The following is a 14,725-nucleotide window of genomic DNA, read 5'->3' as shown; positions in this document are numbered from 1 at the left end:
GTTTATGTCGAAGATGAGTGCACGCTTTATTCTTGATACCATTGCTTTGCAGCTGAATGGATGCATTGGATTTCTCTGTTCTTGGGGTTTGATATTCATGGGATTGAGAGAGGGGGAAGGGCTCGTATATACATATTCTCCGTGATTCTAACTTTACACCGGATGTGATCACTCCAGTTCGGGAGGCCGCGGGGACAGCGGCGACGTCGGCGATAGCGAGGACCACGACGGCGTCCGCATCGCCAGTCCCAGCCCCTTCACACTCGTGCTGGACCCGTTCATCCCCATTCCCGCCCCGGGCAGCTGGAGCCCTCCATCAGTCAGCCCCGCGCGGGTCACCGCCCGCTGTAACATCTCCCCCGTCTCGTCCAGGGCGATCAGGAATCTCGCCAGCTCCGCGCACAGGTCCCAGTCGTTCTTCTTCGAGGCCAGGTACATGAGCCGGACCACGTAGTCCTCGATCGGAGCGTCGTGGTCGTCCGCATCATCCTCGAAGGCTTGCAGCACCAGCAGATAGCCAACGGCGGTCTTGAGGGACCCGAGCTTGAGGGCTTGCTCGAACAGGTCCTTCGGCGACGGGAGGTAGGTGAACAAGGTGCGCCAGGAGCGCAACTCCGTCTTGCGCGTGCATTGGACCACCACGTCCAGGTACACCTTTGTGGGTAAGGATGCTTGTAGGAAGGAGATGACTATCGGCAGCAGTGGCTCTTGTTTCAGGGAGGGGTCGTCGACCTTGCTGTCGCGGCTCTGGTTGTCGACCTCATCGTCCAGGACGTGGTGAAGGAGGATCTCGAGGGCGTGCGGAAAGTAGGATAGGTGGGAGAAGTGCTGGCACAACGACAGCGCTGCAGGCATGTCGCGCTGTGTCAGACTGTGCTGAAGGACGTACGGCAGGAAGAGGTGTGTCTAGCAGAGTTAGTGCTGCACCGGCGTCACTGAGTGGAAACTCACCCTAATGGCGAACTTCAGCACGGAGAAGGTGACATCGCGTCGCTGGGTCATCTCGGCTTCCACACCAAGCACGATTCCCTTGTTCAGGAGAACAGACAGCGGATAAAAGTCCAGGGGTACCTCCAGGGGTTTGGATGCCTCTTCCCGCTGTAGAACGTCCTGCACATCTCCCCAGGCGATGAGCTCTTTCCCACAAAACGTCCATAGCGAGTCCCTCAACGACAAGTCGCTGCGGTACATATTCAAGGCCATTTCAGCCGATGGACTGGCCGGGAGGGACTCGTCGACAGGCGCAAAGTTGAACGATAATTGATCTCGCATCAGGATATAGTATTCGACATCGTGGGATACCACCCGCATGTCGTATTTCAAATCGCCAGTCTCCGAGAACGATGGCTGTAGCAGGACCAAGTTGCCATCAACCAAAAGAAGCACAGATGCCACCTTGACATCCTGGGAAGGGTCGCCGTTCCCTGGTCGCTTTTTGTTAGATCTGGCTCTCGCAGGGTGCTGGCACACTTACGCATTTGGTCTTCGGGCAAAATCCAACTGATTGCCCGGACCCTGGTTGGCGCGCGCACAATCCCATGAAATGCAATCTGCCCAACGGGCACCAACGTTATTCGGGAGTGAGCTGAATTGATGATATAGTGATAAAGAATATTGTCGTATGTATAAACGAGCAGCGAGTCCTCGCCTGATGCTCCGACAAAGACTACTGGCGAAGGTAGGTATTCAATGTGTAGGATGGATTGGTTGTTGAGAGGCATTTCCCGCGAGTACAACCGCAACTTCGCAGTCGATCAGTATAGCCGCGATCAGACATCGATGGTACACTTACCTCGTAAGATCCGTCATTGTCAATGGCGGCGATCAGAATGTGTCCGTACCAGAACATGCCCCCGCGTACCGCGAAGGAATTCTCGATCTTGGGATCCTCGAACACTTTCCAACGTCCGCTGTTGACGCTGTAGTGTGCAAGCCCTCGTCTGCCCGCGATAGCTACATATCTCCCATCCTGTGAGACAACACTAGAGCGAATCGGCCACTGTGAGTGAAGGTAACTCGGAGGATATTGAGCATGATGCCACAGCGAGTCCTTCCCCGAAATGGTCATAAGATCGGGTAGATCATGGCCACGGTAGAGGATAACCTCGGTTCCAGTTTGCAGCAGACCTCTAGCCAGGTTCGCAGACGAATAACAGCCTGTCAAAGCGCTCCGTGCTGTCTCTAGAATCCACAAGCGACGGTCGTTCTGGCCTGTAAGTATGATTTCTGACCCTCCACCGATCCAACAACCATGAGAAGTTCCAGTCACCCAGTTCTCGCCGTTTGAGTTAGCAAGAGATCGGTCCGCCGCAAAGCTACTCTCTCCCGACTTCCCAAAAACGCTCCATGTTGTCCAACCATGCTTATACCCAGCAAACAGGCAATAGCCGTCTGGCGAATAGCCCATAAATGTAACACTGCCCGTCGTGGTTGGCGAAGCCGGGAGTTGTAGTTTGTGCGATAGAGGAACATTGCCCAGGTAGTCCTTGGCTGTGTAGACTAGGATCTCTCCGTTGGCGCAGCTCACTGTGAGCAGAGAAAATCGTGCATTAACTACTACCTTGACGGCTCTCTCGCCATCATTCTTGGGGTCATGGAAGCAATGGCCTTGGAACAACTTCTTGGAGTCATCCGAGTCCTCTGGGGCTCGCTGCACGGCATACGCCTGTCCCTCGTTGGTGACCCATATCAGCAGGTTGATAGCACGATCATACACCATGTCCGTGATTGATGTGCGCTTTGAAACCCCCAGAATCCGACTAAGAAGTTCTGACTTTGTTTGCGAGCCGTCCGCATCCGGGTTCCAACGAATGCATTGGATGGCCGCAGGTTTGACAGTTGCGACAACGAGCTCATTATCAAGTGCGAGGGCCTTGGCGATTCCCGACTCTATCTTGATAGCCATTCGGAAACGTATGCTGACATCTCGAACGCCAGTGGCCTCTTCCTCCGCGGCTAACCGAGCGAGCGTCTGGCGGCGGGTTGAAGTCGAGGTAGATTGATCAAAGAACTGTTGATATACACGGGTATTAGGGCTAACAGCAATGGTATAGGTAAGAAGATATCCGTTCAGCGTCTGAGCAACAAGTATATTCGAGTCGGGATGCATCAAAAGGGCCACGTTGGGACCATAGTTCTCCAGCGAAGAGGCGGACCGAGCAACGGCAGCAACAACGGCGGTAGGCTATATTACCTGTCAACATGCGCGCTCTACCCAACAAGATCAGCGATGGCTTCACTTACTCTTGTTTGCCAGAGAGCGATCGACGAACTGGTCATCGTCGCAAACATATAACCACTGCGAGAGACACAAAGGCCGGCAAGAGGCTCGTCAGCCCACGCCGTCTCCGCAATGGCCGGTTTGTCACGGGCATTTTCAGTTTTCAGCGCCTCCTCCTGTGCCGTAGGGCTATCGTAGTTCAGGGATTCGTCGTCGTCAGATGTGAGAACCGGTATTCCAGGGCCATTGATCGCATAGACCCGGGGGACTCCATAGGGCCAGTACATGGCTCGGTGCAGGCGCGAGAGTCACGGAGTAGAGCAGCTTCACATCGAGTCATCTTCGGTTGAGGCTAGAACGTTAGATTGCCGGACTCGAGACAGAGATTCCCCCGTATCTGCCGACCATGTCCTTTCAGTAATTGTCCCGACTGCACTGTAGACTGTAGATTTGATGGATTGTCGTACCGGAAGTTAATATGAGCTGGAGGGCAGTCGAGAGCACGGGGGCTATCACGTGCAGGTAAGCTCCCGAAGCAAACAAACCAAACAAGACTAAGGGCCCCCGCATCCTAAATTCCGCCTCCCCGCCAACTCTTTTGGCCAGCAAGATAATCTCCTCCCCTTTCGCATTGATACCCAATCTGCTCACATCATGGTACGTGGGCCCCTTTTAGTGTTTCAACTGCATACACTCCCCCTCTCAACTTACTTTCTGACGTGTCTTATCATCTAGGCTCCTACCGAGTCCAAGAAGCGCTTGGCGCTTGCTATCATCGACTTCCTGGGTGCCAGCTTGAAGGATGGCACTCTCGGTGCCGATGACGCCGAATCCATCGAGATCGCCCAGTCCTGCATCGCGGATACGTTCAAGGTTGACCCCTCCGACGAGGCGGCTGTGAAGGATGCTCTTGGTGGACAGTCTCTGGCCAGCATCTACAGCGTCTATGAGAAACTGCGGAACAAGCCCGCTGCCGGCGGTGCTGCGACTGAAGGGAAGCCCCAGAGCGGCGCTCCCACTCCGGAATCCGACAAGCTGAAGTCGGAGGGAAACGCCGCCATGGCGCGCAAGGACTACAGCAGTGCGATCGACTTGTACACCCAGGCTCTGGCCATCGCCCCCTCGAACCCCATCTACCTCTCCAACCGGGCTGCTGCCTACTCCGCCGCCGGACAGCACGAGAAGGCGGTTGAGGACGCGGAGCTTGCCACCGCCGTCGACCCCAAGTACTCCAAGGCTTGGAGCCGTCTGGGTCTGGCTCGTTTCGACCTGGCCGACTACCACGGTGCCCTCGAGGCCTACGAGAAGGGCATCGAGGCTGAGGGTAACGGTGGCAGCGAGGCCATGAAGCGGGGTTTGGAGACCACCAAGAGGAAGATCGAGGAGTCGCAGCGCGGTGCGGAGCCCCCTTCTGACGCTGTTGATGATGCCGCTGGCGCCTCTCGCGGTGCTGGCGGTATGCCTGATCTCTCTTCCCTCGCTAGCATGCTCGGAGGCGGTGGCGGCGGCGCCGGCCGCGGCGGGATGCCCGATCTTAGCTCTATCATGAGCAACCCCATGTTCGCCAGCATGGCCCAGAACCTGATGAGCAACCCCGATGCGCTCAACAACCTCATGAGCAACCCCCAGCTCAGACAGATGGCTGAGAACTTTGGCCGCGGAGGTGGCATGCCCGATATGTCTTCTCTGATGAGTGACCCAAGCATTGCCGAGATGTAGGTTCTCACCCTATCATTGCTTAAAGTGGACAGACACTAATCTTGTGATATCAGGGCCCGGAACATGATGGGCGGCGGTGCTGGACGGGGAGGCCAGTAATGACTAAAACCATCTTCTGACGCCCGTGCAACTTTTTTTTTCATCACTTGCGAAAGAATATTTTCCTTTAAATTCACTAAGCTCGTTGGCTGCATTTAGCTTCATTTTTTCTGTAACAAGCTTGAGGACCTTTCTGATCTCGCGAAGGAGAATAGAGACTGATGAGCGATACGCACACTTTTGAGTGAGAAGCGTAATATTCTTTTTCACATTATATTCACAAACTCTTCGACGAGCCTCGATCTGTAGGCCCAAGCCGTTGAGGCATCAAGCCCCGATTTTGGCCTCAAGAGCTTCTGTAAGATCTTCATCCTGAAGAGGCGGTCCTTCAGCTGAAACTGGGTAAAGGGTAAGAGGAACTGAGCTAAGTACTGACGCAGATGCAAAAAGAATCATCAGATGAGTGGAGGAGGATTTTGCCAAACACAACACGGGACGCCCCGAAACGCCGAAAGGAAACAAGTAACCCGGGCCTCTTGTGCCCGATCAAGGTCTCTCTGAGACAACAACTCCCGAATCCAGAGATAGCAAGCTCGCCAGCATCTTTCCTGAAACGAATTGGCCAACGGAAGGGGGGAATTTGTGCGTGATTAATCAAGTTACATTCACAGGTAGTTGCAGTTCATGAAGCGCCAGTTCCGCCTGGCCTCTATTTGAAAAGGTCAATATTGTACAGTCGGATATGATATCAAAACATTCGAGAAGAGTAATAAGAAATTCATGGGCCGATGATCAGAACAACGGAGATATTGTTGAGAAAGGAGCAGGGTGGTTTAAGTCAAGAGAGCCGTTTGAGGGTGATTTAAATGTAGTCACGAGCAGCCTTCTGCAGCTCGATCAATCTCCATCCACGGGTCTCCGGGTTGTTGACATCCTCAGGTATCCGAGTGAGACCGATAGCGTAAGTAACCAGCTGAACCTTGTCTTCCATACCGGCGGCGAGTTCACCAGACTTCGCGTTCTTGTAAACGTGGACCTCCTGTGTACGGCAGGTCACAACGAACACGGGAATGTCACCGGGGTCCAACATGCGAGCATGGGAGACGTCAACTCCACGGATATCGAGGATACGACCGTCGGATTTGAGACCGAGGTTAGTGTACTGCTGAGCGAGTGCAGCATAGACGTTGAACTGAGCTTCTGAAAGCCAGAGCTTGAGGGTTTCGACATCACCCTTAACGTAGGCATCGAGGACCTCGGGCAGGATATATTCACGCATCTCCCTCAAGAATGACTCCATCTGGAAATTGGGGTCCATCTCGCGGAATTTCTTGATGACCTGAGCCGTCTCGTTCTCGGCGAAGAAACCAGCGACACGATCCGAAATGCTGCGCGCAGTGGTGATGAGGGGGTTTTCCGACTCGTCGTAGGTGTTCTTGAGAGTGAAGAGCTTCTGCATCATAGGGTTCGAGTCCTTGAAATCACGCCACGACTCCTTCCAAGCAGCGTCCTTGTGGAGTGTGACGTTGGTTCCCGCGCTGAAGGAACATAAATGTCAGATGCAGGTGGTTAATGGGTGACAAGAGAAATGACTCACTTGGGATCTTCCACCATCGGCTCGCTGCGACGACCAGACTTGGCTTCCATCTCTTCGCGCAATTTCCTCTGCTTCCGGCGCTCCTCCTTCTCAACCCAGCCACCATAGCGAGAGCTGCTGCCGTCATCGATGGCATTCTTCACGCCTCCAACGGCAGTCTTGTAAGCCTCAGTTTCGCGAACAGGTCTCGTGACCTTCTCGATTCCGGAACCAGTGGCGTTGACACCCTTTCTAATACCCTTCACCACGGGCGTGTTCCACGTCCAGGAAGCGCTCTTGCCGATGGCCTTGCCGGTGTGCTTCAACGCGGTGGAAGTCTTGGAAGTCGCGGCTCCAGAGGCAGCTTCGTAAGCGGCACGAGCCCGCTTGACGTTCTCGTTCTCAGTGAACTGGTGAGCGGAGGACGCGAGGGCCTTGGTCGACTCATTCCACTCTTTTGATGCCTTGAACTCGGTTTGGAGAGTCTCCCTGAAGACTTGCCAGGGAGTCTTATCGCCATGGGGAGGGGGAGGAGGGGCGTCCTTCTTCTCGCCCTCCTTCTGTTCTTCACTCTTTCCCTCGCTCGATTCCTCTGACTGTTTCTCCTTTTCTTGCTGCTGCTGCTGCTGCTGCTGCTGTTGTTGCTGTCTGAGGGGGGTGGCAACATGGAAGGACCTGGTCAATGGCAGAGCGGCGTAGGGAGAGAGAAGGTGAGGGAGTGTTGTGCGCTGTTGATTCAGAGATAGAATGTTCCGTACTGCTGGCGATGTCGAAAAGGAGCAAGTCTGCACCAAGGAGTGCTGGCTGTAAGCAGTCTTCAGGCTCGGGACATAGGTCCGTAAAGTGGCCGCCCGCGCGGTGGCGGACATTTTGGTAGCGGAGATCATGCTATACAGAAGATAAACCACCAAGACTATAATTGACCCAAGGTCCCGAAGGAAAGAGGTTTATGAGAAGAAAAAGGCCCCGAATGGGTTAGGGAAGGGAAAGGTTGGAAGGGTAGAAGTGAACTGGGGAAGAGGAAGAAGCGATGTCGGCAGTTGCTCTAAAGGGAAAGGAAAAAGTCGAGATGCGAAAATGCCAAGCATCGATAAAATTCGGCCCTCTTCCGCCGCCCTTTCGTTCCGGCCCAGTGTTGCGCCGCTCGGCAGTGTGTACAGCGCCTACAGCCCATAACCAACGCTTGCCTTCAGTTCATTGCATCGGGTCGACATCTTGTTTCTCGCTCTTCCGGTGATCAATTAGTCGTGTACCCTATCGCGTCCACCGAGAAGTCGGTCCAGAATCGTCCTTCAATCAGCAAAGCGCCTTTGCGCAGCAACAACACCCTCTGCGTCAAGTTACACCAAGATGAGCACATCCTTTGTCAGTGCCCTCACGAGGGCGCTGCCGTCGATCGGCAGACCTCTTCAGCTTCGGATTTCTCCTCTCAGTTCGATAAGGCCATTCTCATCGACTCCGGCGAAACCGGCGAACACCTCTGGAGAGGCCCGTGACTTGGAAAGGCAGATTCTGGGTACGAAACCCAAGGTTGCCAACTCCGACAACCAAGCCTCTACGCTCGATGATCTCTTCGGCTCTACAGGTCTCAGCCGGTCTTCTGAGAAGACAACCTACAGCTTCCAGAAGCTGCAAGGTAGCCTGGAAGCCGAGATGGTCGGGCAACCTTATGTCGACCGGTCTCCTCCCTACAATCTCCATGTTTATTCCCACAAGCACAACACGATCTTGACATTGACTCGGCCCAATGGCAATCCGATGATGTCTCTCAGCTGCGGTCATCTTGGTTTTCGCAAAGGTGGACGTGCTGGTTTCGACCCGGCATTCCAGTTGACCTCTCATTTCTTTGCCCAGATGCAGGAGCGGGGATACATGATGGAGATCAAACGCATGACACTCGTTTTCCGCGACTTCGGACTTGGCCGGGACGCTTTCACCAAGGTCTTGCTGGGTAATGAGGGGAAGAACATTCGAGGCACGATCTGTCGCGTATCGGATTGCACCCGCGTCAAATTTGGTGGAACGAGAAGCAGACATGTACGGAGACTGGGTTAGGAGATTCGCCGCTTTTGGGAGTTCTGTCTGGAGCTATATTTTTTACTCGACGCAAAATATCAGGGCACGGATTAGCTGGCGGGGAAAGAGCAAGGGTACAATTCTGTGATACACCAGGTCTGTATGCTGGTGGAGTTCTCTGGATTGGAAAGAGCGTCTCTCTTCTCAGTGCTTGCAACGAGATTGGCTGCAGATTCACAGCACTGAAACTATTCCCGTCTCGACAACCTGATCGGGAGACGATGATGCCTTGCGCTACCGATGATGTTCTCTTCTCGCCTATTTCGCCTATTTCGCCTATGTATACTATCTATTGTCAGCCTATTACTGCGACTTGGGACATTTTCTATATGCATTAAACCAATATGAACTGTGCAAATACAGCAAATACTATGTAGACTTCCAAGTTGATTGTTGGACTGCTTTCTACTTCTTACATCTTACATAGTACTAGGTATTCACTATCAGGCTAAATTTAAGATAGGTACTGCAACTAGGTACCTGTAGCAAGTACTAGTTACAGTAGGAGGTAAATGTGGAGGATACCCCAAAGGGGTCTAGCGCGGAGAGCTCCCCGGGCTGCCACCCTCCGTGAAAGCTGTTGTTGGCTGAATCTTTACCACATTCCTGTCTTGCAATCGTCATACAGCTGTGTTTCCTTCGTCTTTGCATCTCTGACACCATTCCAGCACTGTCTTCTCCCTTACAGCCTACTATTCCCGGCATAATCGTTGTTGATAAAGGCTCCGTTGTCACCTGCGGGCGCATGCGCCGGAGCTGCTCATCTGTGACGATCCAGCAGCGGAGATCCCCACCCACCCCCCCCCCCCCCCCCCCCCCCCCCCCCCCCCTCTCTCTACGAGACCGGTCTAAAAGGCTTGATGAGTGCCAGAGACCTTGAGCCGGGCCGTCGTCCAAGACCGTTTGGATGCACCCTTTAAATCCTTTCCTCCGTGCCTTCTTCCGAAGCACTGTTCCGGGCCAGTGTATACCCATCGAGAATCATGTATGTTTCCGTTCCGGACAGCTTGGCCCGCATCTCACATGCCCAGCCCGTCGTTCTCACAATTTGTCGTATAGGTCCTCCTCGTGCCCGTGACAGAATCTCTCGTTGGGTCGCGCGACCGCGAGTCCTCCCTCTACTACTCGGATCTGGTTGTTTCGGAAGAATTCCTTGGGAGCCATACCTTGCGTATACCAGTCGCTACCGGGACTGGTGGGGGGAAGGATGACTCGAATATACGGGACAGCAGAGGCAAGGCCAAGCAAGTGACAACGGTAAATGGTCGCACCGTGATCATCAAGGAGAATTCTGTCTACAGCAATAAAGGTAGAAGGAGACCCCTTCCAGATCTGAGATCCTGTTTGCGCTAAACAATTGTCCGTCTCTCAAGGTTTCAAGTCCCTAAGCCAAGCTCAGTTGGTGTCTGATGCGTTGTATTACCCCAACAGCAACGACTCCCAGCCATGGCTTATTTATTATATCTCCCGCCCATTGATCGGCTCGTTTGACCCCGGAAGGATCATTACTGCTGTGGTGCCAGGGGCACAACCAAAGATCAATGCCGTGGGCAATGGAATCAAATCCGGCGAGCCAGTCTCCTCACCACAGAAGAAGGAGATCAAAACATTCGGAGAATTGCTGGCAAACTTTCCGATGATCGCTAGACAGATGCAACCTGGCTTGGAACGGCTGTTCAAGGAGTTTGGGAAAGAACTCGGAAAACCTCTACCTCCACCACCATCGCGATCCCCTGTGATGTTTGAAGACTACGAACGCAAGCAGAACCGTGAATCATCTTTCGATGAGGCTGCTTCTATTCGCTCCACACGCAGCAGGGAAGGACTTCCGTTCAATTCCGAGGAGTACTTCGAGGATGACGAAGACTTAATGCGTCGCAGCCTCGAGACAGCGGTTACTGCTGCCATTGATTTGTTTCGGTTGGTGGACAAACAACAGCTGTCTTTCCTCGGCGCCACCACCGATCTTACTGGCCCATTAGTCGAACGGCTCATTGAACGTTATGTGGCGGAGCAGGTGCATGAAAACTTACTCTTCCCTCGACTCTGCAAATTTCGACTGCCGGAGGATGCCGAACTAGACTCCCGAATCCGGTACATGGAATATGTTGACATCTCTCAAGTGGGTATTGCGGTGGAAGGGGGACGGGAGGGCAAGCGGGAGTTATTGCAAAGGCTCGGCAGAGCAGTTGAAGAATTCCGCAAAATGCTCGATGCCAAGTGCCCTCACGACATGTTGAATACCTTGCTTGAGACGGTTAAGATCCTGTCCTACCCTGGCAGCTATGACAGAACAGAGTCGCACTCGTCAGAAAAGCAATTTGCGCCTGTGACCATCAACGCAGATATCCTCGTCTCGTTGTTGCTTGTCGTTGTAATAAGATCTCAAATCAAGAATCTACAGGCCCGCTTGATGTACATGCAACACTTCATCTATATTGATGATGTTGACAGTGGTGAAATGGGCTATGCACTGAGCACGCTTGAGGCTGTTCTTACTTATTTGGTAACGGATTCCGCCGGCCTTCGAAGAGCGAGTGTCAGGAACAAACGCTTATGGAATGCCACTAAGCACGGGCGCGTTGTTGACATGAAGGCAATCCTGGAACCGAACGGGGATCAAGAATCAATTGATGACATCCCTTGTGAACCCGAAGAAAGGGTGGTGGCTTTCAAGACAGGAGACGACGAGGACTCGAGCCCTATTTCCCATTTGCCTTTACCAATACGTGATGGCGTGTCTAATTCATTTGGCGATGATGGAACGATAGCCCCTGGTGCTGACTCTGAAGCCCCTCCGCTTTCCCACGTCTTTCCCTTCCAGACATGGGCGAAAATTTCGCCTCCAATCGAAGTGCGACGTCCCATCAAGAAAGTCTCAATGGACGTGCGTAGTCTGTCCGAGTCATCTGCCATATCGCTCATATCCCGGACAACTACCTTGGAGTCGATCACAAGCGCAATCGAAGGCGATAGCTCTATTGAGACTCTGACCAGGACGCAGGATCCTTCCGGCGATTCAATTCCCATGATGGCGGTCGAAAGTCGCCAACCGGAAGCTCTGAAATACCTACTTAGCCTGCAAGAATATTACCCTTTGGAAGATATTCTTGAAGATTCGAACACAGAAGGCACAACACTGCTGAGTGCTGCAGTCCAGCTTGCTCACACTGACATTGTGGACATTTTGATGGATTACCTTTTTAGTGCGACTGATAAGCACACTATCGCATCGTACATGCAGAAGTCCGATATGCATGGACGTACGGTTGCTCATTACTTGTTCAGCACCCCGTCAGTGATGCATAGGCTTGAGGGGCTCCTCCCATGGTGCCAACGGGACAAGCATGGACAAACACCACTCTTCGCCTTGTGCCGTTCTTACGACCACCCTGATTATAAATCAATGGTAATCGAAGCCCTGAACGCAGCCCAGAAAGCTCAAGGAGACGGCAGACCCCTGCGTCTTGACGAACATATCGACTCGAAAGGCAACACGTTGCTTCACATCGTTAGTGATCCCGATATTACAGTACGGATCTTACAAGGGTGTGATTGTGACCCCAATGCGACAAATGACAAGAGATTCACGCCACTCATGATGGCGAGTAAGTACGGACGCATCGACCAAGTCCGAATACTGTTTGCAGACGCTAGAGTGGATGTTCACCTCAAAGAAAGTCGCGGGTTAACCGCCGTCGAGTTGGCAAAGGACGATGAGGTTCGCAATCGCATTGATGATCTCATACTTTTGTCTACGCCTCCTTCCGTGTATGATGAGCAGTCGGGCCGAGTGACGACCGTTGTCCGCTCCTACTTTGTTGAAGACGCAACTGTTAGATTCATTCTAAAATCCGGTGCGCCTAATCCGACTGCAAACTCCCAGGAATCTCGACCTGCGTCAGGCACAACGTACACCGTTACGACATGTCGTCGCACCTTCTCAGATTTTGAAAACCTCGCCCGATGCCTCTCGACCGAGCATCCCGCTTCATATATGCCATCATTGTCAGACTTCCGCAGCCCGTTTCAGATCCATTCGAAGCCGTCTCGTTCCGTGCTTCATGATATGCAAGAAAAATTGGACAAGTTTCTGAAAGCCCTACTATCCCATCCGACCTTCGCGACCCACGAAATGCTCTGGGAATTCTTTCTTGTTCCGGAGCTGCAGCCGGACATGATGGCCGACAGATCGCACCGGAAAGCCCAAGTCCTTGCGGAGTCAATCATGGACGATTATGCACCAGTCACCCCGGAAAGTATGAGAGAAACCGAACAGTTTGTCTCGCATGCCCAAGACATGGTTCGTGCCATTCACGTGAACACTCGCAGTCTGATTCGTCGTGGCCACGCTCTGCAAAATTCTGCGTCTGATATGGCAGACGCTTTAGCTCTCTGCTCCACCTCCATCTCTACTCTTAAGGAACCGACGCAGGCACTCCCTCAGTCTCATGTCGAGGCATTTATCCGCTACGCTTTATGTCTCTCAACCTCATCCTCTGACTCATCCCCGCTACTCCAATTTGTCGCCGCTTTCACCTCCATTGACAACAACACCACAGCTGTTCTCGCCTCCCTCTCCCGCCCAATTGGGCTCATTTCCAATCTAGCTTCCGCGAACAGAAACCTCTCTCGATCTCGCTCGTCCCTGCTCTCGTCTTCTCTTCCACGGAAATTCAACCTCAACTTCCCCGGACTAGAAGAGTCGCGACAAAAGTCCGTTCGTGAGTTGGAGAGCAAGATCCAGGAATCCGAAGCGCAAGTGTCGCGTCTCTCTCGCGAGATCACGTGGAACAAGGATGTAGTGGTCGGGGAACTCGCGGGCTGGACTTCTTGGCGAGAGAAGATTGGGCGGGACGCGATTCGTTCATTTGTCAAGGCCACTTTGGTCCGTGAGAAGGAACGTGGGAAGAGGCTTGAGCGGTGTTTGAGGAGTGTGCATGAGATGCAATAATGCGATGCGGCGTCGTTGCCTGCCTGCCTGTCATAATATGCCTTGTGGGGAAGTGGTGATGAGTAGTGGGGCCATGCAAACTACTTTCACCAAGTGACTTTAGAATATCCTTAACAATTCCATGTAGAAGCTACGGTACAGTCCGGTAATAAGTGAATCGATTCTTGATCTGCGAAGTCCTCTTACATAGTACTTTCTGCGCCATTACCAAAATAGACCCAACCGTCTCCGTGCATAAGCACGTGAAACACCAGGTAATTACATAGCTGTATGCAAATGCTTACTCGAAGTAGTTATACCGTGTCTACCCCCGGATTGTAGAGGTGACGCCACATCCATCCGTCATCTCAACTATGATGTCATTTCAGATAAAGGCAGGCTCTATACTCCCAAAACTAGATATATTTAAACTCTCACTTTTAAATCGCAGCCTAACTCCTCTCTTCTCCCATTTCCTCTTCAAACCACTTAGAAGTCTAAACTAGGAATATTCAACCCTTCAATACATTGCTACATAACCCCTCTTCCACTTCAATAGACATATCTCTCACAGCCACCTAACGGAAACAAAACAAAACAAAACAAAACACCACCATGCCCCTCGTCATCCCGGGCATCAACAACACCAGCGGCGGCTCGAGCCAGGATGACTGGTCGCACAAGCTAATGGGCAAGACCGTCACCGAGGGATCGAGCGACGTGAACGTGAGCTTCCCCTCCCCCCTCCTCCACCCTGTATTGCCCTGGCCCTGGACAGTTTCTTGGCGATACGATCCAGTTGAAATCGGATCATACCCTAAGCAACAACATCCAGATTTATTGGGGAAATGGAACGAACGCTAACCGTCCTCTTAAATTGGTGTAGTCATTCGCCAAGAAAGACCTGCCGGAGGCTCATCGGATCGTTAAGCCGGGGGATGCGACGACCATGGATCATAACCCTGATCGGTAAGTTGATTCTTTTTCGTTTGCTGGCGGGGGGGGGGGGGGGGGGGTCGTGCTTGGGAAGATGTGGCTGACACCGGCGGGGGATTACAGGTTGAATATCCATGTGGATGAGAGCGGGACGGTCCATAATGTTAACTATGGTTGAAGTGCTGGGGGTGGAGCTTTGGATGGGTGTGGATGATGGTTATGATTT

General features: G+C 52.8%; 5 protein-coding genes across 5 annotated transcripts; 3 read left to right on the top strand and 2 right to left on the bottom strand.

Moving 5' to 3' along the window:
* Positions 1-73: 73 nt before the first annotated feature.
* BO66DRAFT_362071 (RIC1 family protein) lies at positions 74-3,668 on the bottom strand. Its single transcript, XM_025645054.1, has 5 exons — positions 3,244-3,668; positions 1,793-3,184; positions 1,475-1,742; positions 952-1,424; positions 74-906 (listed from the first exon to the last, which is right to left on the bottom strand). The coding sequence occupies exons 1-5, from the start codon at positions 3,505-3,507 to the stop codon at positions 169-171; spliced, it is 3,135 nt and encodes a 1,044-aa protein (XP_025497777.1). The 5' UTR covers positions 3,508-3,668; the 3' UTR covers positions 74-168.
* A 2,172-nt stretch (positions 3,669-5,840) lies between these two features.
* tim44 (protein translocase subunit TIM44) lies at positions 5,841-7,441 on the bottom strand (the record flags this gene model as incomplete). Its single annotated transcript, XM_025646193.1, has 2 exons — positions 5,841-6,516; positions 6,576-7,441. The coding sequence occupies 2 exons, from the start codon at positions 7,439-7,441 to the stop codon at positions 5,841-5,843; spliced, it is 1,542 nt and encodes a 513-aa protein (XP_025497776.1).
* Positions 7,442-7,578: 137 nt separating this feature from the next.
* Positions 7,579-8,998, top strand: BO66DRAFT_396575 (mitochondrial 37S ribosomal protein uS11m). The gene has a single exon (XM_025648508.1). It carries the CDS (start codon positions 7,905-7,907, stop codon positions 8,607-8,609), a length of 705 nt encoding a protein of 234 aa, XP_025497775.1. The 5' UTR covers positions 7,579-7,904; the 3' UTR covers positions 8,610-8,998.
* Positions 8,999-9,537: 539 nt separating this feature from the next.
* BO66DRAFT_362059 (putative VPS9 domain protein) lies at positions 9,538-13,730 on the top strand (the record flags this gene model as incomplete). Its single annotated transcript, XM_025645053.1, has 3 exons — positions 9,538-9,615; positions 9,690-9,939; positions 10,004-13,730. 3 exons carry the CDS (start codon positions 9,538-9,540, stop codon positions 13,582-13,584), a joined length of 3,909 nt encoding a protein of 1,302 aa, XP_025497774.1. The 3' UTR covers positions 13,585-13,730.
* A 425-nt stretch (positions 13,731-14,155) lies between these two features.
* BO66DRAFT_476197 (uncharacterized protein) lies at positions 14,156-14,677 on the top strand (the record flags this gene model as incomplete). The annotated part of the gene is made up of 3 exons (XM_025653305.1): positions 14,156-14,289; positions 14,450-14,532; positions 14,623-14,677. Exons 1-3 carry the CDS (start codon positions 14,179-14,181, stop codon positions 14,675-14,677), a joined length of 249 nt encoding a protein of 82 aa, XP_025497773.1. The 5' UTR covers positions 14,156-14,178.
* Between the last annotated feature and the right edge of the window lie 48 nt (positions 14,678-14,725).

This window comes from Aspergillus aculeatinus, assembly GCF_003184765.1.
Source record: "Aspergillus aculeatinus CBS 121060 unplaced genomic scaffold BO66scaffold_94, whole genome shotgun sequence".
In the NCBI taxonomy this organism is placed as follows: Eukaryota; Fungi; Ascomycota; class Eurotiomycetes; order Eurotiales; family Aspergillaceae; genus Aspergillus; species Aspergillus aculeatinus.
The sequence above is the reverse complement of the archived record's forward strand: the minus strand, read 5'-3'. Positions and strand labels throughout refer to the sequence as shown.

Coding starts and splice junctions, on each gene's coding strand:
- BO66DRAFT_396575 (XM_025648508.1), top strand. CDS start 7,905: ATGAGCACATCCTTTGTCAGTGCCCTCACGAGGGCGCTGCCGTCGATC.
- BO66DRAFT_362071 (XM_025645054.1), bottom strand. CDS start 3,507: ATGTACTGGCCCTATGGAGTCCCCCGGGTCTATGCGATCAATGGCCCT. Junction 3,185..3,243: donor TCGCTCTCTGGCAAACAAGA/GTAAGTGAAGCC, acceptor CAGGTAATATAG/CCTACCGCCGTTGTTGCTGC. Junction 907..951: donor TGCTGAAGTTCGCCATTAGG/GTGAGTTTCCAC, acceptor TAACTCTGCTAG/ACACACCTCTTCCTGCCGTA.